Source organism: Fringilla coelebs (genome assembly GCF_963513975.1).
Source record: "Fringilla coelebs genome assembly, chromosome: 7".
NCBI lineage: Eukaryota > Metazoa > Chordata > Aves > Passeriformes > Fringillidae > Fringilla > Fringilla coelebs.
In genome coordinates this window covers 21,169,179-21,194,105 of record NC_140035.1, presented here as the reverse complement: position 1 = coordinate 21,194,105, position 24,927 = coordinate 21,169,179, and the positions used below count along the sequence as shown (strand labels likewise).

Below are 24,927 nucleotides of genomic sequence, written 5' to 3'. Positions count from 1 at the left end.
TCTTTTCAAACAGCTGAAGGAGTCTTGTATTTGAAATACTTTATTAAATGCTAAATCACTAATGAGCTTTTCAAAAGGGAAAAAATGCATTCAAGAGAAGGGAAGGCGTACATTTTTACCAAGAGTTCTTAGCATGGTCTGGTATTCCTCTCTTGCTACTCCCCAAAGCATATCCTTCTAAGGTGCCATTTCTATAGGAAAGAATGAATGCCAGAAAGCCAAAAAATCAGAAAAGGCCTTATTATACTGTATTTCCAAAACCAAATCCCAATCAGTCTGAAAGTGCTCTTTGTCAGGTGCCAAACAGAGAAACTTCAACAGTGAAAAAATTAACAAGAGTCTTCTTTATTAGTGTTTGCATCAAAACAAAGTCTCACCCTAACGTTACCAGTGGGTGAGTGTTACCCAACAAGCTGCACCACCTTCCAGCTGTAAACATACATAATAAACCTTGGCACAGCTTTGGAATAATCCCTTGCTGATCTTTCGCTTGGGCTGTGTTGGCCCAGAGTTGGGACAGGATGTAGACAGGAATGAGAGGCAGTGAGGAGTCAAGCACTGACACTGCTGCTTCATGTCAGCTGAGGTTCTAGTAAGTGTATACATTACTAGTACAGAAAGATAAAAATTTAAGCATCAGTATCTTTAAATTGAATTTAAAGCAGACATATGATATCAACAATGTAGTACCTTCTAAAAGTTTCTAACAGCCATGTTTATCCCCACAAGTTTCTGTCCCTGTCTGCATTCTTTACAGGATTTTCTTAACTGGACTTCCAATTAATCCCCTTAAGTGTTATTTCTGTTATATTGCTGCTCTTGCTATATAATATAAATTTCTGGTAAGCATTTCAACAGTAGACCTTGTGAACAGAACCGACTATGGAAAAAAATCCTATCTGACACAATGCTTCATAAATTGTCAATCACATACATCTTCTTTGGTTGAGAAGATGTAATAATTCTCCATTTTGTTTTTGTCTTTTTTGGGTGTTACCTGAAAGGGAAAGAGATTTTGGGGTTTGTTTGGTTGGGTTTTTTTCCTGGAAGTTCCTTGCAGGTTTTTTGAGTATTTTTGAGTTTTTTTTGCTGGAAGTTTGGAATGGGAAGATACCGAGCACAAAGACTGGTCGACATTCCACCAGTCGGGAATGCTGCCTCGCTCCCAGTGGCCACCTATTGCCAAGTGAGGCAAGCTGGCTGGAGTCCGATCAGGAAGGGAGGATAAGGTACACTGGATTCGCACTTGCTGTCTCCGCAGCAGCAGAATCTGCCTTGGCTCTCAGGCAAAGGGCAGCTGGAACTGCTGTGCCCTCAACTGCAGTACAAAGGGAAGGCCTTGAGAAAGCTGTGTCCTCGTTTTCTGCAAGACAATCTTCGGTCATTACCAGTCTTTAGTTTTTACTGGGGAAATTACTGACCGCTCAGATCTGTGGAACCGACGGCACGTGGAAAACACGGGGTTTTGTTTCTAAGCGCTCTGACTGCCGGGGAAAGTCGGAACGGGAGCAGGAGGTTCAGGGCCGGGCTGCCGCCGGGAGCCAGCGCCGCTATCGGGCCCGCCGAGCTGCAGGTGACGCCGGCTCGGGCCGATAACGGGGGTGACCCTGCCCGGCCTCCCGCCCAAGGGGCGAGCGCCGGCTGCGGGCTCTCCCCGGGAGCGGCCGGGGCTCGTTCCGCTCTCGTACTCCAGGGGAGGCGGCCCCCGAGCGCGGGGGAAACCCCCGGGGCCGAGGCGGCGGCCGAGCCCCGCCGCACCCGGGCCGCCCCCCGCGCGGCGGCCGCCGAGCCGCCATCTTGCGGCTGCTCCCTCCCCCGGCCGCGCCGCCGCGCAGCCCCGGCCTGCCCGGGGTCCGCCCGAGCCCGCCCGCCCGCGGCGCCCGCCGGCTGCGGCTGCGGGGCTGTCACTGGCGGGGCGGGCCGGGGCGGGCCGGACCTCCCCTCCCTGACCTCGGTACCGGCGGCCTCGGCCTTAGAGGGGTTCTCAGTTTGGCAGAGCGCAACCCCTCTGCGCGCACCCCGGTGCGGAGGCGCCTACCGAAAGCTGAGTAGGTAAGCTGCCCGCTCCTTTCCCCGGCTTCTGGCGCTGTTTTCTACTGAGGCAGCTGTCACACAGGGCAGTGCTGCTGGTTTGTTATCTTTGACTGAAATGCCGTGTGCTCCTAGCTGGGGTGACCATGGGCAGAGAGCAGTGATGGGCCGGGAAGGGGCAGGCGAGAGGCGTTGGTTTTGTTGGAGCTCTCTGGCTGCAAGTCAAAGGATTTTACATCCCAGTTTGGCAAGTGGGGCAAGTGAGGTGCTTTTTAAGGGGTGCCGGCAAGAAAATGTTCTCTACCTTTTGAAAAACGTTTTGCTGTTTACTTTAGAAGTATGTATCTATTTGTTGACAAGCCCAAATGTGAGCTCAAGTGAAAATTAAGGGGAGGTATGTTTTTCATTCATTTTCTGGGTTGGCATTCGGTGCCGCTGGCAGCTCTTGCTTCATTTGGTCTTGTCTGAGCTCCTGCACTGCCAAAGTTTTGTGGAGCTTGAAGTGTTGCTGTGAGCTGTGCCAGCCGTGTGCTCAGGGCAGGCCTCAGCATCCCCAGGTGTCCAGGGCTGCTGCACAGCCAGGGCCTTTCTTGGAATAGCATCGTGGGAGAAGGATGGCAAATGTGGTCGTAAAAAACAAGTGGCATTGTCTAGGTTTCCAGATATAGGTGGCACATTTCTTGTGCTAATTGCTGTTGCTATATTGTTCTCTCTCTGTTTTCTTAGCTAAATAAAGAGAAAAGTAAAAATTGTGGTTAACTTGCAAAATAGGAACTGCACTAATCACTTCTTTCCACTTACTTTTATCATTTTATCTCCCTGAAGTTGCTTCCTCTTTGACTTCACAAATATTTACATGAAAATGCTTGTGGTACACACTTAACTTAGCTGAGAACGGGGCAGTAGGGCTCCTACAAGCCGTAACGTTTCCTACCTAGATTCCATTCTAGTTTTCCTGAGTAAAATAATGTGTCATCCTTACGTTAAAGTGGGAGAGTTTCTGCATTGCATTGGAGTAGGTCATGTTGTGGGATATAATTTATGAGCAATGTGCACGGTCTTGCCAGTGTCACCATACTATCCTGAGATGGAAGCTTTAGAGTGAGAGACCAGAGGAGTGATACACATTGAAGTTATCTCTTTGATTGATTCATGCTGTCTTTGACTTTCATTAGAAAAAGAAGATGAAAGGGATTTTCCCCTTCCTTTGGTGAAGGAGACAATTTCTCTATTTCTGTACTCGGAGAGGAACCTTAACTTACAGCTGCTTAACTCACAGCTGCTGGAGTTAAGTTTCTGGTCTGGTGAATTTTAAGGCTTTACAAGTATTGACAACCTGCAAGAGAAATGTTTCATGGGAGGTTTAAACTGCACTTGTTACTTGCTCTGTGTCTATTGTTGGTCTTCATACAAGGCTTCCTCCCGTGCAAGCTGACAGTCTGGCTGCAAGCAGCTATGCTTGGCGCAATTGACAGCAGATAAGGCAGCATTACTCCTAAAAGCTGTGTCTGTGTTGGCCTCCAGTTCCCAAAAATGCAGCTGTGGCTGAGTTCTCAAGGATTCAAATCTCAATCCTCAATCCCTGAAGGGATAACTACAAATTGTATGTTCTGTGGAGTCAAAGCTAAATGCTTTCCCTTGCAACTGTATTATATTTCCTTATTTTAGTGTCATTTGTCTGGTTAGTTTGCTACATCTACTATAACAATAAACTAATTTCGGTGTAGAATATATCAGGTTTTGGGTTTACATGAGATCATTACCTCTGATTTCAGTAAGAACTGTGAATTGAAAATAATTTCACTCTTGTGAGACGCTAGTTTGGGATGAGCCTGAGGTGTAACAAGGCTGTATATTAAATCTCTGATTAGTGATTACATAATCTCACAACAGTTATATAAATGTCTCTATCCTGTAGAGCAAAAAGTGCTGAGATGTACTCACTGTGTTAAGCAGAATGCAAAATCTTGCATTTCTGGAAAACACTGCTTGGCAATAGATACTCTGTGTTAAATATGAAGGGTTTGGGATGTGCATGTCTCGAGCTGAAGAGCCCATTCACTCTCAAAGCCCTCTGAGGAGTGCCAGTAGCAGCTTTTACTGTAACGGAGTTCTCTTTGAAACTCTTGTGGTTTACCAAAAATTTGTCCTGTATGACTTGACAGGGTCCCTTGTAATGAAGTTGAAGGTAGGCTGAAGGAAGGCTATAGGAATCTGTCTGTCTGTCTGTCTATCTATCTATCTATCTATCTGTCTCTCTTACAAAAGATGGTTAGGGCTGTGTGGGTGTGTATCCATGTCAGTTTTGATCTAGTGAGGAAGATACAGGATTTAGTAGGTGCTATTGACTGATACAACATAAGAGTCAGTCATATTTAAGTTCTGAATTATGAAATGGGGACAAGAGCACTTCTGTATTTTGTAGCAATTTTGTGAAGAGAAATAATGATTTTAATATAGAAGGAAGAGAGGCTTGTCCTTAGCCTTGAATAGGAAAGCACAGGAGAAGAAATGCTAGAATTTAGGGATAGATACGGCTGGAGTACGCTCCCACTACAGATCAAATGTTGCATTGGGTCAAAAAAGTTTCAGCTGTATTTTATTGCTGAAGAAAAATACCTTGAAAGAGCAGTAAGTTGAACACACTGCACTGCTGGGAGCCTTACCTCCATGCTGTGCTGTAAGTGTGAATTTGACATGGGGCTGTGCTGAAAACCTGTTCTTTACCTTGCAGCTAGTGTAGAATGTTGCTGATTTCTTTCAAGATATCAGTGTCGGAAATCTGTCTCTGGTCCCCTTTGGAACATTTTGTGAATTCCAACAACATCCTTAAGTTTTTTAGTAGAAGAAATGGTTTGTTGTTTGCTTCATTTCTTGCAAGTTTTCCCATTGTTCTGTAGCAAATAATACATTGAGCTCCTGGTCCAAATAAATCTAAGCTAATTTATCATCTATAATATAAGGAAGTACAGCCTTTGAAATAAGCCCTACTTGGGGTGAGACTCATTTTACTTGGGAGAAGGGATAGCCAGGCTACTGGACAGATTTGGATGATGCAGCAGCTCAGATGAATTCCAGATGAATTACCAGAGCATCATAGAAGTGCTTACCAAAAGCCTCAGGCATAAATAAAAGTCATGAGTCAAAGAGTTGAAGCTTGTGAATATGTACATGCTGGATACCAGGGTGTGAAATAGACCTTACAAGACCTCACCTTTGCACTGACTTGATTTACTTGCTTATTTACCTGGCTGCTGTGTTCTGTGTTCCTTGTGGATAGGATACAAAGAGGCTGGGAAGACTCTTAAACCGGTTGCTAATTTGCACAGATTGTGCCGTACAAAGCATTGCGTGGACTTGGCAATTTTGACTTTACCACTGATACATTAAATAGTTTAGGGGATATCAGTTCACCTTTGCCTTAGTTTCTGTCCCTACAAAGTGAGGTAAGTTAACTTCCTAAACCAAGTACTTCAGGATTTAGTCAAGTCAGAAATTTATGTGCAGTCATTTGATGGACTGCACAGGTTTCAGAGCTATATTGCCAAAGCCATATCTGTTTCTGGCAGGACCGTGCTATTGACCAATGAATATTTGTGTTTGATGTCCACTCTCTTCATCTGATTTGCAGACTTTAGATGTCAGCTTGCATATAGAACCTGTGGTGTTGTAGTCAGCCCTTTCAAAGGCAATTGCTGCTAACAAGTGAGGAATGGGGGTCAGCAGATACTTCTGTCGTACATAAATGCTTCATGCATGCTTAAATTTCCCTGCTCCACACCTAAAGAATTGTATCTAGAAATATGGGTCAGCTCTAGTGCAATGAATTAGATCACTGGCTGCTGTGTCATCTGTGGATTCTTTGCTAACTGAAAAGTCTCTCATTAGCACATGATATTGAAATGTTGGGAGAGGTCAAAGTTGCACAAAGCAAGGTACAAACTTCAAGGGTGATATGATAATTTAAACTGTAAATTTTTCCGGAAGGTAAAGAGGACCTTGCCAAATGTTTTTGTACCAGAGTGGAGAAGCTTTTGATTCTTCATCAAATTTATCTTTCTTTTCTGGTGCTCAGTTCTTGTAAGGGCTATTCCTGTTGTCAATTTTGTAATTATTTAAGAGGGCATAAGCTTGTATGTAAAGGAATAAAGTTAATAAATGTACTTTTGTTCCTTTTACAGATGAGATCATTTCACACTCTTCTTTTGGAAGAGGTGGCCAGAGGAAATGGATAGCTATTCAGACTTCACTGCAATGAACCTCTCATCTTCAGCTAATATGTCTTTTTCTTTGCCTGGACAAGCTGGACTCAATACCACCGGTGGTCCCCCTTCTATGTCAATAAGCAGGCTTTTCCCAGCCCTGTTGGAATGCTTTGGAATAATTCTTTGTGGCTACATAGCTGGAAGAGCCAACATTATCACATCAACTCAGGCCAAAGGACTGGGAAATTTTGTGTCCCGTTTTGCACTCCCGGCTTTACTATTCAAAAACATGGTGGTACTTAATTTTTCTAATGTGAATTGGTCCTTCCTGTACAGTGTTTTAGTTGCCAAAGCTGCTGTGTTTTTTTTAGTCTGTGTTTTAACATTGTTAGTAGCCAGTCCTGAGAACCGATTTAGCAAAGCAGGTTTGTTCCCTATTTTTGCTACACAAAGCAATGACTTTGCGCTGGGATATCCAATAGGTGAGTATGTTTTCTTCTTTAAAATTAATTGTCACTGTTCTAGACATGTTTGCTTTTATATTGCCATAATTTGAAATTGACTTCTGAATTGAAGTTTCATGCGATTGAAATAATTTCTGAAGTGCCTCTCAAGTTTTCTTTGAGACTGCTCATCATCTAGGAAAGGTTAAAAACGAAAAAAGAGATCAAGTTGGTTCTAGCAAAACAGAAACCGAGATGTTTCATTACAGAATTGAAAAACAATTACAAAGGCAACGTCAAATATGCAATTCCAGATTATATGTAACAAGTAGATACATATTTTAGATTACTTTAGGAGTTAACAATATCTTTCTCCTTATTCCAAGGCAGCATGTTCAGAAGAATCCTCAATTTTTCTTATTCTCTCCAAATTTTCTTGATATGTATAAAATTTAGACAAATGCAATTGCATACTTTTTTTTAGATGAAAACACTGTTTCCCTCAGTTACATCTCCTGAGGTTTATTCCTCTTGAAGAAATCAGAAGTATGCCACAAATGGGGCTATAAGAATTATATCTTTGTTGGTATGCATTTTAGATGCCAATTAGAGTTTCTCTTTTATATGTGTGTGTATATATATATATATATATATATATAGGGGGTCTCTGAATGTATTTTCATTGTATCCTGCTTAAAACGTTCTTTCAGCTTTCACTTTCTTGTAAGACTGCATATTTCTCCAGGTACTTTATGATTTATAAGATATGATTTATATTTTTTCTATGTATGATATTGACAAAATCTACACCATTTAGAGCTTTACTGGAATAGTTACTGCAACAGAAACATTGTAGGCTCTTGAGGTTTATTTCCTCTTTTCTTTTCCCTTCTCCCATCTCCAGACTTTCACTGGTGTTGCGTTCATGCTGTCACCTGTGCAAACTTTTTGGTATTTGTAAAATATTACCTAAGCTTCTCTGAAGTGTTTGCAGGACTGGTCAACAAAGAACGCCTTGATGTTTTTTATGTGGTAGAGGTAGTGTTTTGAACAAAGCTTGATCTTTTAATGAAAAAATATTTTTAAATGCTGTAGCAGTGGAAATTTGTAAAGGAAAAAAAAATCAATATTGACAAATTGTGCACTAAACCAACACTATTTAAAAAGGCATTTTGAACTCTTAATCATTCCTGAGTCTTCATCCTATGTAATTTCTTTAATACTATTTATTATTTCTTTACTATGCTCTTTTTTGCTGTTTGAAAAGATTTGCACATAGTGAAATCAAAATGCGGGTCAAATTTTTGAAGCTTATCACAGTTTTTCTATTATCATGGTCATGATAGTTCTAGATTAAAAAGTGATATTGAGATGAAAAAAACCAACTGGCAGAGAGGTTTGTTAGCACACCCCTGATATAGTCACAATTACTATGATAGAAAGTTTTGGGGTTTTTAATTACATTTAATTAATTAATGATACAAGTCTGACAAAGAGATTCAGGTATTCTCTAGAGCTGTGTGTTAAAGCACAGCTGTAGCAGAGGTGCTGTGTGGGTGACAGTCACTGTGACTTTAATCATACTCATTGTATTAAGCATGGACAACTAATGTGTGATTTATATGTACTTTTGAGCAGCTGGGACATGGAGAATTGATTTTTTTTAAAAAATGAAAGTATATGTGATTTCAGTTTTTTGTTACGATCAGCAAGCAGGCACCGTGATTTAAATAAAAAGAAAACTTTTCATCAGCGATAGACGTTGTGGATTATTTTTACTGTCTTAATGATTCTGTAAGACTGATTTCTTTTTTTTTTTCCCACCCACTGACTCAGTAATATAACTCCACTTTTTGTACCCAGTTAAATGAATTGTGATATCATACATTATTTAAAGTGCTTATGGACCTTAATTTATTGTCTTAAGTATGCAGCTTCACTTCACCAGAATGTAAAGGTTTTCAAAATTTTTCATTCAGACATTAATTATACACGGCTTGGGTAGAGTTGTGTTCAAGTGACATGGGCATTCTGTATAAAGAAATATAAAGCATCAGTCTCAGGTTTGAGGTTTTAGGAAAAAACCTATTTGCATAAAAAGTGTCCAGCATGTTTAAAAGTGGTTTTGATTGCCAGGTTGTGTTTAGTGCTTAAAACTGTCTTGTTAAATGCAGTAACTAATCCCAAACCTGAAACTTCTGTTCAGCAGTCTATTTAGGATTTTATACAGGTAGTTCTTCTACATGTACTTTAATAATGGCCTGTAAAAGTAAAAACGTCTTTAGTGCCTATTTTATATATGTAAGAAATCAGCTAGTTGAGAATGTCAGTTTATTTGCTCTAAAGAGGAGACTGGGCAAAGTGAGTGCTGATTTAGCACTTGGAAGTTCCTGTCATTCCACAGGCTTAAATAATACAAAGGCAGAACTCTTTTGGATTTTGAAAAATGTAGTCATGTGGAAAAACTTTTTCAGAAAAGGTTAATAATGTTGTTATTAGTAATTATGAATTGCCTAGTATATATCTAATACATAGTATATGTAATAATTATGATAGAATTAACTCTATATACATATATTATAATTGACATACTATTAATAACTATAGCATATTATTGATAATTACTAATAACAAAAATATTAAATAAATATTAAATAAATATTAAATAAATATTAAATAAATATTAAATAAAATTATAAGTCAGGTAAAAGAGAACATTCTACTTTTAAAGCATTGGAGGTTTTTTAATTCACATTAAAATTGAATATTTTATACGTTTCCAAAGTATTTTCATTATTTTTGCAGTACAGTATTTTCATTATTTTTTAGTATAAACTTGAAATAAGAAGCAATTCTACTTTGACTCAGAAGTATGTAGTAGTAATGAAAACAAAAGCTCATGATTTAGAGTTCCTTGAGGGGCCATACTATGGCAGTAACTCTTGTCCTAAGTAGTCCCAGGGAATGAACCAATAATTATGTCATAAACTTTTTTCCCAGTTGCTTTGTTGTGTTGTATTGAATCAATGTAGAAAGATCACACCTGACTTAGCCATTGAAAACTGATTAAATTCCAGAGAAGTGAGACTCCCTTAGGATGGGAAGCAACTTGCATCCTGCAAAGGTGCATTTAATTCTCCACAATTGGGAGAAAAAGCAAGTCAGAAATAAAGCCAAAATTTTTTCCAGCATTTGGGATGACTCAAAGGAAACGTAGAATTGTTAAATTGTTTTCTTTCTTTTTTTCTGTAAATGGTGGCTAATTGTAGGATGATTAAATAGCATTGGATAGTTAATCTTTGGTCTTTGTTGTGTTCTTTAGATAACTGTTGCCTAATATGATAGGACATACTTCTCTTCCTGAGTTATATTGATTGTTAATTAAATGGATTCCTTCAGTCCCTTCTGGGGGAAACTTAAATAATTTTCTTTAGTTTTCAGAGAGCAAAATTTAATTTCAGTATTTCAATGTATTTTTCTGCTGATGTGTTATCACTCATAACTCTTCATTTCCTGTCTTCTAGTTGAAGCTTTATATCAAACCACTTACCCAGAGTATCTCCAGTACATTTACCTAGTGGCTCCAATATCTCTTATGATGCTAAACCCCCTGGGGTTTATCTTCTGTGAAATCCAGAAGTGGAGGAATAATCGCACTGTGTCACAGAGCAAAATCAAAATAGTGGGCCTAGCACTCCTTCGAGTTTTGCAGAACCCAATTGTATTCATGGTCTTCATAGGAATTGCCTCAAACTTTATTCTTGGCCAGAAAATTCCTGAATACCTTGAAAACTTCCTTGATGGACTGGGCAGTTCATTTTCTGGCTCTGCACTTTTTTACCTTGGACTGACTATGGTGGGACAAACGAAAAAACTGACAAAGGGTATGTTTGTTGCACTGATCCTTCTCATCACAGCCAAACTGTAAGTTCAATTTGTGTATTTTTATACTTCTGTTCTCTAGATATTTTAAGCTCTGAATACCCTGGTCAGATGGTTTTTCTCTCAAAAGCATTATGATAATAATACATTTCACTCCTAGTATTTTGAGTGAGTGCTTCCCAAACTCTTTAATAAAGTAAAGCTGTTAATTTTTAAAGGAAATTTAATAGACTAAAAACCTGTTGTCAGGCTCTGCAGAGAAAGAAAATGAGGGGTGCTGTGCCTTCATGGACTGCCCACAGGCCGTCTGTCATGAGCTGGGTATTTGGGGAATTGGTAGCTTAAATCAAAATTTACTGAATAAATAGTTAGACAGTAGTGAGTTTAAGTATATTTGATTAGTATTTGTATTTTATTTGGCTTAAACAATGCATCTCCAAATTAGGTGTTTTTCTTTACTTTATCTGTAAAGTCTTTGAAACAGCTATACTGGAAGAGTGTAAAAGTGGTCGCTTCATGCTCTAAAACTGCTTGACTTTTAAGCATGAATAAGTGCCAAGTTTTTTAGAACTTATACTATCATAATCTTCCCTTGAATATATTTTAGGGAATATTTATTTAATATAAAGTATTTTATTTCCTACGGAACTGCAATTACCATAACAGAATGTTTGGTGTTTAAGTTTATATTGTAAAATTTGAAGTTGCATTTCAGTATCAAGTACAACTAACCAGCAAAGCGAAAGACCTAGTCTGTAAACCAGTTTAATGACAAATTTTGTAATGAAAAAAGCATGAAAAACACTGGGGTTTAATGTTACCACTTGGCTTTACTGTAGGCCTGTGTAAACCTTACATTGAGTGTGTGTGAGATCCTGGCTATTACTGAAATAGCCTTGATGCCAGTGGTTTGCTGGCCAGAACTTTTGGCATGGGATGCTTAAGCTTGAGCCCTTATTATGTTTCAGACAGCTTGCAGAAAGGTGCACTGAATTTCAGTGCTGCTGACTGCTTACAGCTACTATTACTGTAACAGTTGTAAAATGAGAGGGTTTTTAATGTCTTGCCATTCTAAATTTGAAGTTTGTACAAAGAATGTGTCTACACAATCAGGGAAGCTGCTTCTATACCTGAGTTTGTTGTCATGTTTGTCCTTTTTAATTTTAATGTAATTTGTGATGGAAGATTTTTAAGCAGCTGGGAAATATTTTGATAACAATAAAAGCAATCATTCAAAGTGATATCATATTTTGCTTTACATAAGTAGTATTCAAACAAGCCTTAAATTTCCTTTTTATTCATTTTCTGGGTAAAGAAGGGTCTGTTGTAGGTTGAGTGATACTTTTTCAATTACTTTTTTGCCCTTTCTTTCAGGCTCATGATGCCATTTCTCTGTAGAGAGATGGTGGAGCTCTTGGACAAGACTGACAACGTGGTCAATCACACCAGTTTATCAAACTATGCATTTCTTTATGGGGTTTTTCCAGCAGCACCTGGTGTCGCAATATTTGCGAGTCAATTTAACATGGAAGTAGGAATTGTATGTAGTTAAACTTTTCCAAATATGTCCTAACTTTGAGCTTAACTTATTTGATTAAATAAATAAATAAGTAGACTTGAAGTATTTGCTTTTCTGAAGTATAGATATCTTAGAATTACTTGTACTTCCAGGATCTTTCCTGATGTCTTAAATGTCTTGACAGTCCTCATCCTTTTTTTTTTTTTTCATTTGTGACTCTAGTAGAAAGAGATAGGATAACTTCAGCTATAAAGAACTTGTTTCTTTGTTGTTTTTTGGGGTTGTGGGTTTTGTCTGCTTTTTTTTCAATGATCTTATCTTTGAGATGTTTTTGTAGGGAAAAAAGAAATAAGGTTGCTGACTTCAATAAGAGTAGTGTCATAACTGAAAATTTATGGAAGATGTTAAGCTTTAACTGATTCATTGTGCTGCTCTTCAGTTAAATCTTGTGATAGAAAACATTTTACTTTTTTTTATATGTACATAGTAGAGGGTACCTTTTCAACTTTAAATAGAAATTTTAGAATTGTTTCTTCCACTTAAAATGTCATTAAGACACTTTTGTTGATTTTCATTGTTTTTAATGGTTTCTATTTTGGAGTTGTTTAGATGTATTTGGTTTTTTTTAAGAAGAAAGGATAATAAAAGTAAATCTTGCAAGATAGAATTTTATACTCTACAAACTTTCTTTAAAGCAGAATCTCTAGTATGAGTAACAACTCACACTTCCATCACTGTGCAAATTCGAGAAAGTAGAAAGACAATGAGAAGCCAACTAGAAATCACTTGTAAATATATATGGTTTCTTCTCATGAATTGATGCATATTAATATTTGCATAGCTACATGTATTTTTTACTTATTTATGGTGTGAATGTTTATATCCAAAAGCAAATTGTGACATTGTAAATTTACTCCTAGACAGCAGTCATTAGTATATTTGACACCCATGAAAAAGCTGTGTAGAAATCTGCAGTAGGAAACTCTCTACTCCTGCTGTTTCAGAAGCTTCTTAAAATTTTCAGTTTAGCTCTGTATATAAAGCAGATACTTTTTGGCTCAAATTCTAAATAATTTGTTATAGAAACAACTCATCATTTGTTAAAGGTCTAGGTATGTTTAATTCAAAGGTCCAATTTTGCCATTTGTTGTATTCCTGAAAGCAGATTATTTAGCCTGAGATGTGATTGACTCGGTTGTTGTTTCGCTGTGACTCTTGGCAGATTACCTCAGGCATGGTGATCAGCACGTTTGTGTCTGCCCCCATAATGTATGTTTCTGCGTGGCTGCTGACCATCCCTTCCATGGACCCCAACCCCCTGGCAGTCGCGCTGCAGAACGTCAGCTTCGACATCAGCATCGTCAGCCTCATCTCGCTGGTGGGTGCAGCCGGGGGGGGCTCCGGGGGGGCAGCCCGGCCGCGGGAGCAGCGCGCTCGGGCACTGCTGGAGCTGCCTCCTCATCGGCCCTGATGCGCAGGGGAGAGGATGGAGTTCAGAATCCTGATGGAGCAGTGGGGCTCTACGGAAAGATGCGTGACTGAATTAGAGCATGTAGTGCAGAGCTTGAGATGGGTTTTTTGTTAGGTTTGTTTTCTTGTTTTAATAACAGGGTGTGGGGGAGTTAAAGTACCAGCTTACACCATAGAGACTAGTTACATCAAGCCAAGTGAGGTGCTTGGATATCACAGTAATGAAGGCTGTGTACAAACTTCAGCCCCAGAAATGTCAGAGCATATTTGTTTAATGAAGTCTTAATGAGAATTAATGAAATAGTTTTAACCTGTAAAAATTATGTATGTTTACCAAATTCCTTTACTAGAAATTATTTTCTTAAAAACTGAGTTGATAATCCAGAAGTCCAATGTCAATTTTGTTTTGGTTTTATAGAAAGTACAGATAGTATGATTATTTTATTTGCTTTTTAAAAGTAAAAACATCCATGTTGGAAGGAGTTTGAATTTTCTGAAGCTGTTGCCTCCCTGAAGTCCTCTTGTCTTGAAACTGTGCCTGCAGGGAAGCCAGAAGTGAATGCTAACTCTTGCTGGTCAGATAATTTTGGGAGATTCAGGCAGGCGGGTGTGGATTTTAAATTCAAAATTGCCAGGCTACACTGTGGTCATTGTGTCCTGAAGAACTAACAGGTTTCTGCATGCTGCAGGCAAGTGCTTGGTCTTTACTGGAAATACTTTACGAAAGTGAGAGCACAACTGCTGAGGCAAAGGGGCTGGCAGCATACTGTAGCAGTCATGTTGCTAAGATCTGTTGTATATTTAGTTGCACCATCCTCTGCCAGAATACTCATCTTGTTCTTTTGGATTTTGTTTTATCCTTAAATTAATTTTTCTTCTTGTATGTTACAGACCTGGTCTCTTACTGTTGTTGTTCTGAGTAAGAAATACAAACAGATTCCTCATATGATTACAACAAATCTACTTGTTGCTCAGGTCAGTAGTAAGGAGAATGCTGTTGTGTAAGGTTTAGGGTTTAAGTTTTTAACAATTTTGGAAGTTTGATTTTTACAGTGAGATCTTTATAGCAAACTGTGGAGGGCCAGTGAATCTAATGTATGACTTGTCTAAACAATTTCAGTGCTGTGAGATGCACCCTTGAAGAAAATGATAGTTAATGTGGGCACTGTGATTCCTAAACAGCACTATAAACAATAAGAACAGAGAGTGGCTTCTGAGATGTTTTCTTAGTTATTGCCTAATACTGTTGAGAGCACTCCTGTTTCAATTATGCTCATCTGAAGCTGGCAATACCAGCAGCAGCAGCCTGTGTTTGACTCTATAGTAACCCTATTCAAGGAGCTAAATAGTAAAATAATCCCTGTACTGATTTAAGTCCCTGAAGCTCTTGCAGAGAGATCAGCAAGTGCTGGTGCAAGAATGTGTGGGAATGTATGGCTGGTGGCTAGGGAAGGCCAAAGCCAAGTGGCTCTGGATTAATTTTAATTGTTATTTAATCTGAGAGAGAACTACAGAGTACATGCTCCTTATTCTCTTGAAGTCAACTGCACAACTGGAACAGCCTGTGCATGTATAACATCTCTGTGGTAGTGCTTTCTGAAGTGTTCTGTAGTTGTTTTTTTTTAATCTGATCATGGAGTCACATTTAAAAATGTCATGTATGAGAACTGCACGTGCTTCTATTCTGTACCAACAAAGTTAGCTTTCATCTTAAAAAAATAGAACTATTTTGTTCTGTTTCCACAATACTTCAGCCTATCTTTTCAGATTCCTTCAGTGTTAAAATTATCATATATGCAATATCACTATGTTACAACTGGTGTAATTCTTGGCTGAACAAATATCTGTGTACCTCAGTTTCATGTGCAAGTAATTTCAGGTAAATGGTTTGTACTTGCTAAAAACACCATCATTTACTTACTATAAGGTATATAAAGTTGGGGGGGTTTACCTGATTTGCCTTACTCCTAGTTTATATGAGCTATATACTTGCTGTCAAAAAACCCTTCCTGAAAATAAGGTAGCATAGTCAAGTGACACAACTGTAATACTGAATTTACTGTGGCAGTACTTTACTGCTAAATGAAGTATCCAGTTCATAAAATAACCCTCCAGTGCCTCTGGGGGTGGGGTTTAAAACTTACTGCGGGTGTATAGCTCTCTGTTCAGTTTTTTTTTGTCATTCTGCTTTCCCAGTTTAAATGATGGTATCTTACTTTTCTTTCCAGTTTATTGCGTGCATTGGAATGGTGGCATGGAATTTCACTGTTAGAGAGAAAGACATCACCGTCCAGATCCTCATATTTATATTCCTCTACAGCTCACTTTACAGCACCTACCTATGGACAGGTATGATTTTCCTAGGCAGAGCCCAGGTACTGTAATGAGAGACTAATGTCCTGAAATAACATTAATTATATTCTTCAGAGTACATGTTCCTTTCACTTGTTTGTAGTTCTGCAAATGGGGATGCCTGGAAGTTGTGCTGAGGTTTAGTGTTAGGCCCTGCTGCTGTTGCTGCTGGAAGCTTCTAATTGGGCAGGTGTGTTGCCTCTGCTGGATACAGTAGCCTGGCTGGCATGTGACAAGAGACAGGAGCCTACTATCAAGGCAGAAGCAACTTCAAATAGAGTGAATATGGGGGGTTACCCTTCAGCTAGTCAGAGTCTTAATGATGCTTTTTAATTAATGCAGAGTTCAAGATTTTAATTATTCAGCATTAAGTAGATTGAAAAATTGGTGCAATGAAAAAATAGAAAATACAGAATGAAGGGAAATACCCAAGTAGCTTTAATAGCTATTTCCCCTGGAAATTGTAGTTTCTAAATACAATATGTGAGCATAAGATTAAAGCAGGGATTGAAATAGAAAGAACTGAAAGATGCTTCAGGAAGCTTGGAGAGCTTTACATATACGATTAAAAGGAAAGAGACTTTGGGTATTCAAGATATTTTTGTCCAGAATCTACAGGGTGAGTCGTGTTTGTTCAGCTGAAGTACATAGCTCATGATTGGTGGGGCCTAATATAAATACTAGCTTTGCTTCCACGTGAGAATGTTGCTGAGCTACTAAGGTTTGAGTAGGCTAGGCAGTTCTAGATGATACTCCCAAAAGAGTTAGATATGTAAAAATACCCAAAACTTTTTAGTTAAATTTATCATTGACTTTACAAAGGACTAGTCAGTTTTTACAGAAATGTTATAACTGAATGCAACACTATTTGTTGGTTGCTAAAGAGTGTTGGGATAGAAAACTGCTGTTAATGCCTAAAGAAATTAGTTACTTGTATCTTAAATGTTCTTATGACATCTTTTTTAATCTTGTGAACCTTTCTTAGCATTTAGAAGTGAACATTTAATATAAAATGTCCTGGAAGTTTTTCGGTGTTTCACTCTTAACATGATTTTTTAGGCAATGGGTATTTCTAATTTACTTTCTCAGAATACAGTCAGACAAATTATTTTGTAATACTTTAAGGTCTGAGAAGAATATCTGAAGCTATTGAGCAGGTCATATCATAGAGTTTCTAGGCTCTTACCAGTTCCCTTTTTAATAATAATCAAGGCGTTTTCTTTTGGGTTTGTTTGTTTGTTTTAGGTTTTCTATCTTTTTCTTTGTTTCTGTTGAAGAAGAGAGAAACAGTAAAGATTCCCATTGGGTTTATCATCATAGCTGGATGGGGGTAAGTTAATTCAAATGCTTGCCTGCTGAATTAGGAGGAGCATGATAAATATGTTATGTACATTCTATTTTGTTCTTTCAGAGTCCCAACAGTTCTGGTAGGAATCTTACTAATTGTTGGTGAACGTAACAACACTAGTATTGACTCTGCCTTTTTCTATGGAAAACATCAGGTAGGAACATGTTCTGTCCTCATCCCTTCAGACTTCTGCCATGCTACCTGAGCAAGTAGCTTTCAGTCAAAGTGCAAGCTACTGTAATAAAAGTATCATTGTAGAATGCTTATAGATTGATACAAAAATGTAATGAGCCACTAGGAACATTGGTTTGGAGAAGGACCTTCATGTTTAGGCAGCTATGACTAAGGAAAAAAGGGAGTAGGCTTCTTAAAGAAAAAACTTAGGAGTGGTAATGAATTACAGAGCTCTTTTCCTGGTGACTAATTTGTATTCTAGCATGATAGTTATCTAAAATTGTTATTATCCAGGATCTAATTAATGGCTTTTGGTCTGTATTAGATAGGATATGCATCACCTGTGTAGCAGTAACTGCTTGCACTATGGTTGGCTTCTCAGCACAATCATAGGTTGAAAGACCCTGAACTACCATTTTTACCAGCAAATAGTTCCTCTTATCAGAGGATATAAAGTGTATTAGCATAGGTATTTGTCATGTTTTCTCCCTCTCTTTCTTGTGGACAGAGAGTCCATGAGTCACTCAGGTTTGTTCATGTGGCACTTTCACAAGTACTAAATACCCAGAATCCACTCTGAGGCTATCAGTGCAAATGATTAGAAGGAAAGGCTAATTAATAGGGTGCTCCCTGTTGGCTAAAGAATGTAAATTAGAGCACATTCCTCTTTGGAATGAAAGGGTACCTGAGCAGAACTTAACCCAGAACACTGGTGACCCTGAGAGGAAAGGGGAAGACAATTGGATTGCATGGGAAACAGGGGTCCACACTTAAAAAAAACAAACAAAAAAGCTAAGTTACTCAGGCAAGGAAAATTAGTCTCTTTCAGTGCCATGAGGTGCAAGAGCAGTAAATATAGGAAACATACTCTTGTTCAGACTCATTTGTAAGTGTATTTAGAAAAGTACAGAAGTCAGAAAGACAGACATATGCAACTATTTTCCTATATTTAAGTGCATTTTCTTTGCTTTCTTAACAGATAATTACCACAGCAGTGGTACTGTTCATCAGTATATTGATGTCAGGTGTCTCACTGATGTGCATGAACAGAAGTAGGCAAGGGTCCAGCTATGGGGTGTTGAACCCATACTCACCACGTAGCTCAATGGAGGAGGTTGAAGTGGAAGGGAATGGGCAGAATCACAGTTCAGCCACTATGACTCAGTCTTCTCCAGAATCTTCTGCACAATCTTCTCCAGAATCTTCTGAACAGTCTTCTCCAAGATCTTCTGCACAGCCATCTGCAGAAAGAGGTAGACAAAGTATATTTGTATAAAGAATAATTGGCTTAGGGTGCTATGAAGTAATATTTCAAATGTAATTCTGACCTGAGAAGGACAGTTTACAGCTTCGGGTGTTAGATTAGGACAGAAGAAAATCTAGATATTACTGCCTGAGTATTTAGGTTTGTGTTTCTACAGTTTGATTGTTACCATTGTAAGAGTTGTGTAAGTGGACAAGAAGAAAAGCCTGTGGGTGATTTTTATGTAAGTAGTGATACCTTGATAAGGATGTGATAAATGTAGCCCACTAGGCATCTTAGATTGTTTATCTACTAAATTGTCTCTCTGAGAATGAATTAAATGCCAACAGAAACACTCAGTTTCTAATCCTTTTTTGTATGTTGCCTTTTTGATCACCTCCTAGTTTTTTGCCTATAACTAAAAGTGCTTCTGTTGCTTCAGTGGTGGTAGTGTTATGTTAAACTATTAGTATTAGTGACCCATTTACCCTCTCAACAAATGGGAAAAATTAAGTCTGTCTTCTCCTTTTGGGTTATGTTTGAGCAAAATAGTTATAGCTGCATAGAATATATTGTTACACCTGGAAAATAAATTATGGTAGTGAAAGAAGCTAACCATCCTATTACTGTATATATTTAATAGGTTGCTGTTCTTGTCAAACAACAAATGGTGAATTATCCTGTGCTAAAGACAGCAAAGCAGTGTCAGATGCTGTTGAAAGCAAGATTCCTCCAATTGAGACAGGTAAAGCAATAGTAGCTCCTTGGTTTAATACTACAGGCTCTTCCCCAACATCTCTGTGTTATTCTCACAAAGTAACTCTTGGAGCTATGACTCCACCTGGGTAACTGATATTTTGTATTAAATTGAATTATTAGGTAATATTATAGCTGTTTGTTCTCTTCTGCTGATAGTTGTTTGTAGTTTTTCAGTTCTCAAGATGGACAGTTGTTTTGGATGTCACTCTTTTACCACAAAGCTTCTTTGGTGTGTTCTGAGCATTCAGACTTTACCTCTCCATTGTTGTCTTGTTTGGATGCTGGAAAGTTGAATGCATAACCCTACTTTGCATTAAGCTTTTAACATAAACCACTTTTTTACATCCTCATATTCACATCTTGCATCTTTTAAAAAAGACTTTGTTATAATCAGGGACAGGTTTTGAACACTAAATAAGATCTAGAGGAGCAAGTGCTTACTGCAGATTAGATTAAACGTCCATGCTGCTGTGTACTATTTATGTCTAGAGAAGAGAGATGGAAAAAATCGACTAAGAGGGCCTTAGGAGTCACTAAAATAGAAAAAAATGGATTGAACTGACTGTTCAACACCTGTCTGAAAACTGCATGCCCAGTGCATTCTCACTGCACATCAATGTCAGTAATCAAAGCTAGTTGCCAGTACAACTTGGCTCTTTTTCCTTTTTTTTTCCTTGTTTTCCAGCATTCTTAAGAAGATGCTATGTTTGCATGCAACATAAATTTCAATAAATCTAAATATTTCACACTGAAGCATACTTCAGTTATGTCTCATCTCACAAAATGCTCCCTTTCTGCCTATTGCCAACTATTTTATCTATTAAGTAATTCAGACAAGCACCATAAGAATGTCTTCAAGAATAGAGGAAGGCAAATTTAATTTTTTTATCCTAAAAGATAAGGTAGAAAATACCTTATGGTTGAGTGGAAATTATTTCAACCTCCTGAGTGAACACTTCAAACCTATAAATCAGTAAAAGCAAATTGTAACACATACTCTTGTGTAACCTTGGCTGCAATAATTTCTAATTCTTCCACTATCTCACTGAACTGCTTCGAGTTATCTGGTACCAATTCCTTCGTATGGCCTTGCCAGGAAGTTTTTCACTGCCATCTAGAGGAAGATACTCAGAATTTCTTAGAGCTCTGTAGCTGGAAGACAAGCATCTGTTCTCTTTGTGTTTGACTCCTTTCATTGGTAGAATTATGATCATGTTCTGACATACTGTGTTAAAAATACAGTCGCAGACCTGAAATAAATATGGTTGTCTGTCTGATGTAGACATAAACAACACTGAGATGCAGAGTAAAAACATTAGAGCTGACAGTATATTTGATTTTTTTCAGAAATAAAATTTAAATCTGTTCAGATAAATATTTTTTCATTATTTTCATTACTTCTGATAGTGTTTTCTCAATGTTAACCACACATTTAGTTTTAATTAAATCTTTGAAAGAAAAATTCTGTTGGAAAAGCTTTTCTCGTTTTAGGAGCACCCATACACTTCAACTGTTTCATTTGAGAGTAGATGTTTGAACAGGTTATTGTTAAAGCCAATATTAAATTTTGTGTGTGTCACTTCAGTAGAGATACTTAAGGTAATTTGACTCAGCAAGTTACATTGACAAGTTGTTCATGGGGTTCTGAAGATAGAAGCCTAATGAAGAATTTCTGGTTTGTTTTTCAGTGGATCAGTGTGTGACTCACTGCAGTGCTCAAACGTGTGTGTTGGCTCAGGAAGAGCAGCTTCTACAGACTGGAGACAAACAGCTGGCCAGACATGTGCTGCTGTGCTTACTTCTTGTTGTTGGCCTATTTGCTGTAAATATTCTTTCTCCCCATGTTAACTCTTTGAGGTAGAATGATTTTTAGGAAAGCTATGTAGACAATCCAGAAAAAATCTTCCAGCTGCTTAAGTAACAGTTCAGTAAATAAAACAGAGGCTATATTTTGCTTCCTTACTGGAAGAGGCATGTCATACAGTTAATTTTTCTCTGCCACATCATAAATTAAATGCAAGTTAAGACTGATGATGTTGAGCAAGATACTGGAGAACCCTAAAGGGGAAAAAAAAAGTAAAGTTATATAATTATATTATTCATTACTACTGCCCCTCTTCCCAGTTTTCTCAAGAGTTGGTCTTCTTCCCTAGACAATTATCAATTAAAAACATTAACTGAATTCTGCTTCTGAAGGAGACTACAAAAATTGTTCTATCTGATCAGGCTTATATTGGAACTTGGATTTCTCTGAGGTGTTAAAAATAATCTTAAGATTATTTTAAATGGGAAAACGCAATTTTGTTGGTTTTAGTGGTGTTTGGAGCAATGTTGTTAAGTTAGTGTTGCCACTCATCATTACTGACTCCAAGATGTGTTTGTGGCTATGTACAAGTATAAAATATCAGAATGTAATGCATTGGGGATATAATTTTAATTTTTAACTGTGACAAAGGCAAGAAACTGCTCTCTTAATGTAATGCTCAGTTGAGTTTCTTGTGGATGTCAGCGGGGAGAAGCACTAGTATGTTTTTACATCTTTTATATTTAAGGGATACCCTAACTGTCAGCCTATATTTTAGCTGTGTCTGAATGGTTATGTAGGTACCATGAAATAAGATCAGTTACTTTAAAGAATGAGCCTTTACACTCAAATGGGTTAACTTTGGAGGTTTCCTCCTTCTGTCAGGCATCTCAAATAGCTGAAGTGGTATGTGCTTCACCTTAACATAATCCTAACTCTGCAAGAAATATGTAGAAAGCACTGGCTTCAGCTAAGCAGCCTTAAGACAAACACTGCAAATCTGTCTGGGCTCATATTGTCTGTGTTATGTTGAAAACCTAAGTATGCTTGAGGCAAGTTCCTTACACAAACATGTAAGGAGGCAGGACCTCTTACCCTGCTATTTTTTGCATTGTTATGTTTAAAACAGCCAAGGTTCCCCCTCCTGCCAAGCTATTAAGTCTAACTGAGATGATGTTTTAAGGTGTTTATTCCCTCTTACTTGTCTTTATCTGAATAATTTGTTAAATAGAGACCATGAACATTGTTCAAGAATTATTAGCACGTGAGGAGAAGAAAGCTTTTGATTTTTAACAGTCAGGTTATGTTTGTGGGTTTTGCTGTTTTTCTGTTTTCTTTACAGAATCTCTCCAGTTGTTTGTGGTGGCTGTTCAACCAAGAGCCTGGAAGGCTGTATGTGGAACTGCAGTTCTTTTGTGCTGTGTTTAATTTTGGTCAGGTACTTACCAATGTTTGTTCTGAAAATGACCATGTTGGTGGGTGTTGCAGCAGATAACACACATCTTCTATGACCATGAACACTTTCAAAAGTGCAAGGGACAACTGAATGCCAAATGCTCATGGAAACTGTTTAGGAATTTAGCCTTATTTGTTCCAAAGCTTCCCTGGTGTCTCTTTGTGCTGTTAGAGCAGTAGCAAGGCAGCTCCATGGATGCTTTCCCTGTAAGGTTTAAATGACTGTCTCTGGTTTCAGTGACAGCACCATAGCAAAGAGCTGAAGATGGATGCTGACTCTGGCTGCCCCTGGCCTGTTTCAGTGCTCATGACAGCTTTGTCACCCATGAAGGTGAAAGGCAGGCAGTGTTAATACACACACTGGAGGAACATTTTACACAGCCATGGCACGTGTGCCTACAGGATGCACTGCAGTATCAAGTAATGATAGTTCTATATAAAAGCTGCACAGAAAAATAAATTAAGTGGAGAGCATTCTAGCACTTGAATTACAGTAAGTCTGTACTTTCCTTGGCATTAACCAAGACAGATTCAATACGTGGCTCCATAAGGTTGCCAGTTATCCCCAAAATGTCAAGTGGCATGTCACTAGTTTTACTGAACTAATTCTTGAAGGTTTTATATAATAAACTGTTAGGTATTGATATGTCTTTTTAAGGTCCAAATGAAAAATTGAAGCAGAAACAAAATGCATTTTGAATGATATTTAGAAAAGAGGGATGCTTTGCATGTATACATGAAATGTATTTGGCACTAAGTTTATATTTTCTGTTCTATAGAAACCAAAGCTTTTGCTTCATGTTGCTCTTTCTTATATTTTCTTTTTATCCAGGGCTTCATTTGCTTCGGTATTTTTGGCTTAGATAAGCATTTAATCATTCTGCCATGCAAACGAAGGTAAATAGACTCTTTGCACTTACACCTATAAACCTAATTATTACTAATAATTGTTTTTGAAGGGTGTTGAGTTTTCAGTGCTGTAGTATTTGGTTTCCTATTTCGTTAATCTTCCAAATTTCTTTTCTCTCCCACTTGTAGAGAGGTTTTTCTGCCGTCCTTATGACTCTTTCAGAGACATAAGTCCTGCAGGCTCCCTAGAGGTGAAATTTTTGCCAAATGAAGGATCTTCAGAAATAATTTCAGCTGATAAACTAAAACTAAGGTCTGGATGCTGAATCAGAGTGTGTCATCACTGTCTTAAAGCACTGTGTTCATAGCCCCATGCCAGTACTTTGTGTGGACAGGCCCTTCCACAGTGGAGGAGTGAGTGTACAAAGCTGCCTTTACCTTAGAGGTAACTGGCTGCCCTGTGAATCCAGCAGCTAGAGCTGGCTCCCAGCTACTCTCTGACTTTCCTTCTGCCCAAGCCTAGAATAACACCTCTGTGTTCAAAAGCCATGCAAATATATTAGGAAGATTATAAGTAAAGTATTGGGCACAAAAAGAGGTTGTGATAAACTTCCTGGGAGGTCCATTCTATTATTTGCAGTTTCCCAAAAAGTGCCCCTGCTTGATTTGCTGTCTTGAATTTTTCTTTTTTTGTGTGTGTGTTTTGTAGACTTGAGTTTTTCTGGGGTGGAAGAGAAGCAGCAGGGCATACAGATGCCTCTGTACCTGAGGAAATCAGGATGACCTGTCAACAGTTTGTTCGTTATCATAGAGATCACTGTGTCAAAAGTATTGTCAAAGGCAGAAGGTAAGGTCCTTCCCTGCACATGTAACCTGTTACAAAGCACACAGCTCATCTTTTGAAAACAATGAAATGCAGTTAATTTTGTGGGTGATTCCTGTTGTGTATATTTATTCAAACCTCAAGATAGGATTAGAAATTTAACTGTAACAGAAATGTTTCTAGCCTCATACAGAAACATCGGGGTACAAGTTATCATATTATCCCACCTAGGTTTTAAATAAATTATTAAAAGTTTTATATCACTAAGGGATTTCTCCAGGTTTTGCATTTAACTGGAGTTCAGAGGATAAAATCTTTCTAAAAAAATGTATATGCTAACACCTGTAGAAATGCATTAAGACCTTTTGTTTGTTTTGTTTGTTTTGTTTTTGTTTGTTTTCTAGAGTAAGATGCTGTCTGTATTTGTAACTAAATGTTTACTAAAATGTAGCTTTTATAGGAGGCAAAACTGTTGCAACTGATTTTAGTGTGTACTTGAGAGGCCCCTCAACATGTGGGTTTAGGACTTTGACAGCTTCTGAGTTTATATAATTTCTTTTACTCCTACCT

General features: G+C 38.1%; 1 protein-coding gene across 1 annotated transcript in view; it reads left to right on the top strand.

Moving 5' to 3' along the window:
- The first annotated feature begins 389 nt into the window (after positions 1-389).
- Positions 390-24,927, top strand: part of GPR155 (G protein-coupled receptor 155) — a 28,307-nt gene continuing 3,769 nt past the window's right edge. Inside the window, exons 1-15 of the mRNA XM_084209334.1 lie at positions 390-2,052; positions 6,213-6,718; positions 10,204-10,603; positions 11,936-12,101; positions 13,303-13,458; positions 14,442-14,525; positions 15,779-15,899; positions 17,148-17,232; positions 17,314-17,404; positions 18,404-18,677; positions 19,311-19,412; positions 21,115-21,248; positions 22,573-22,668; positions 23,518-23,582; positions 24,244-24,381. Coding sequence (XP_084065460.1) covers positions 6,259-6,718; positions 10,204-10,603; positions 11,936-12,101; positions 13,303-13,458; positions 14,442-14,525; positions 15,779-15,899; positions 17,148-17,232; positions 17,314-17,404; positions 18,404-18,677; positions 19,311-19,412; positions 21,115-21,248; positions 22,573-22,668; positions 23,518-23,582; positions 24,244-24,381 — 2,372 coding nt within the window. The 5' untranslated portion in view covers positions 390-2,052; positions 6,213-6,258. The remainder of the gene's footprint in view (positions 2,053-6,212; positions 6,719-10,203; positions 10,604-11,935; positions 12,102-13,302; positions 13,459-14,441; positions 14,526-15,778; positions 15,900-17,147; positions 17,233-17,313; positions 17,405-18,403; positions 18,678-19,310; positions 19,413-21,114; positions 21,249-22,572; positions 22,669-23,517; positions 23,583-24,243; positions 24,382-24,927) is intronic.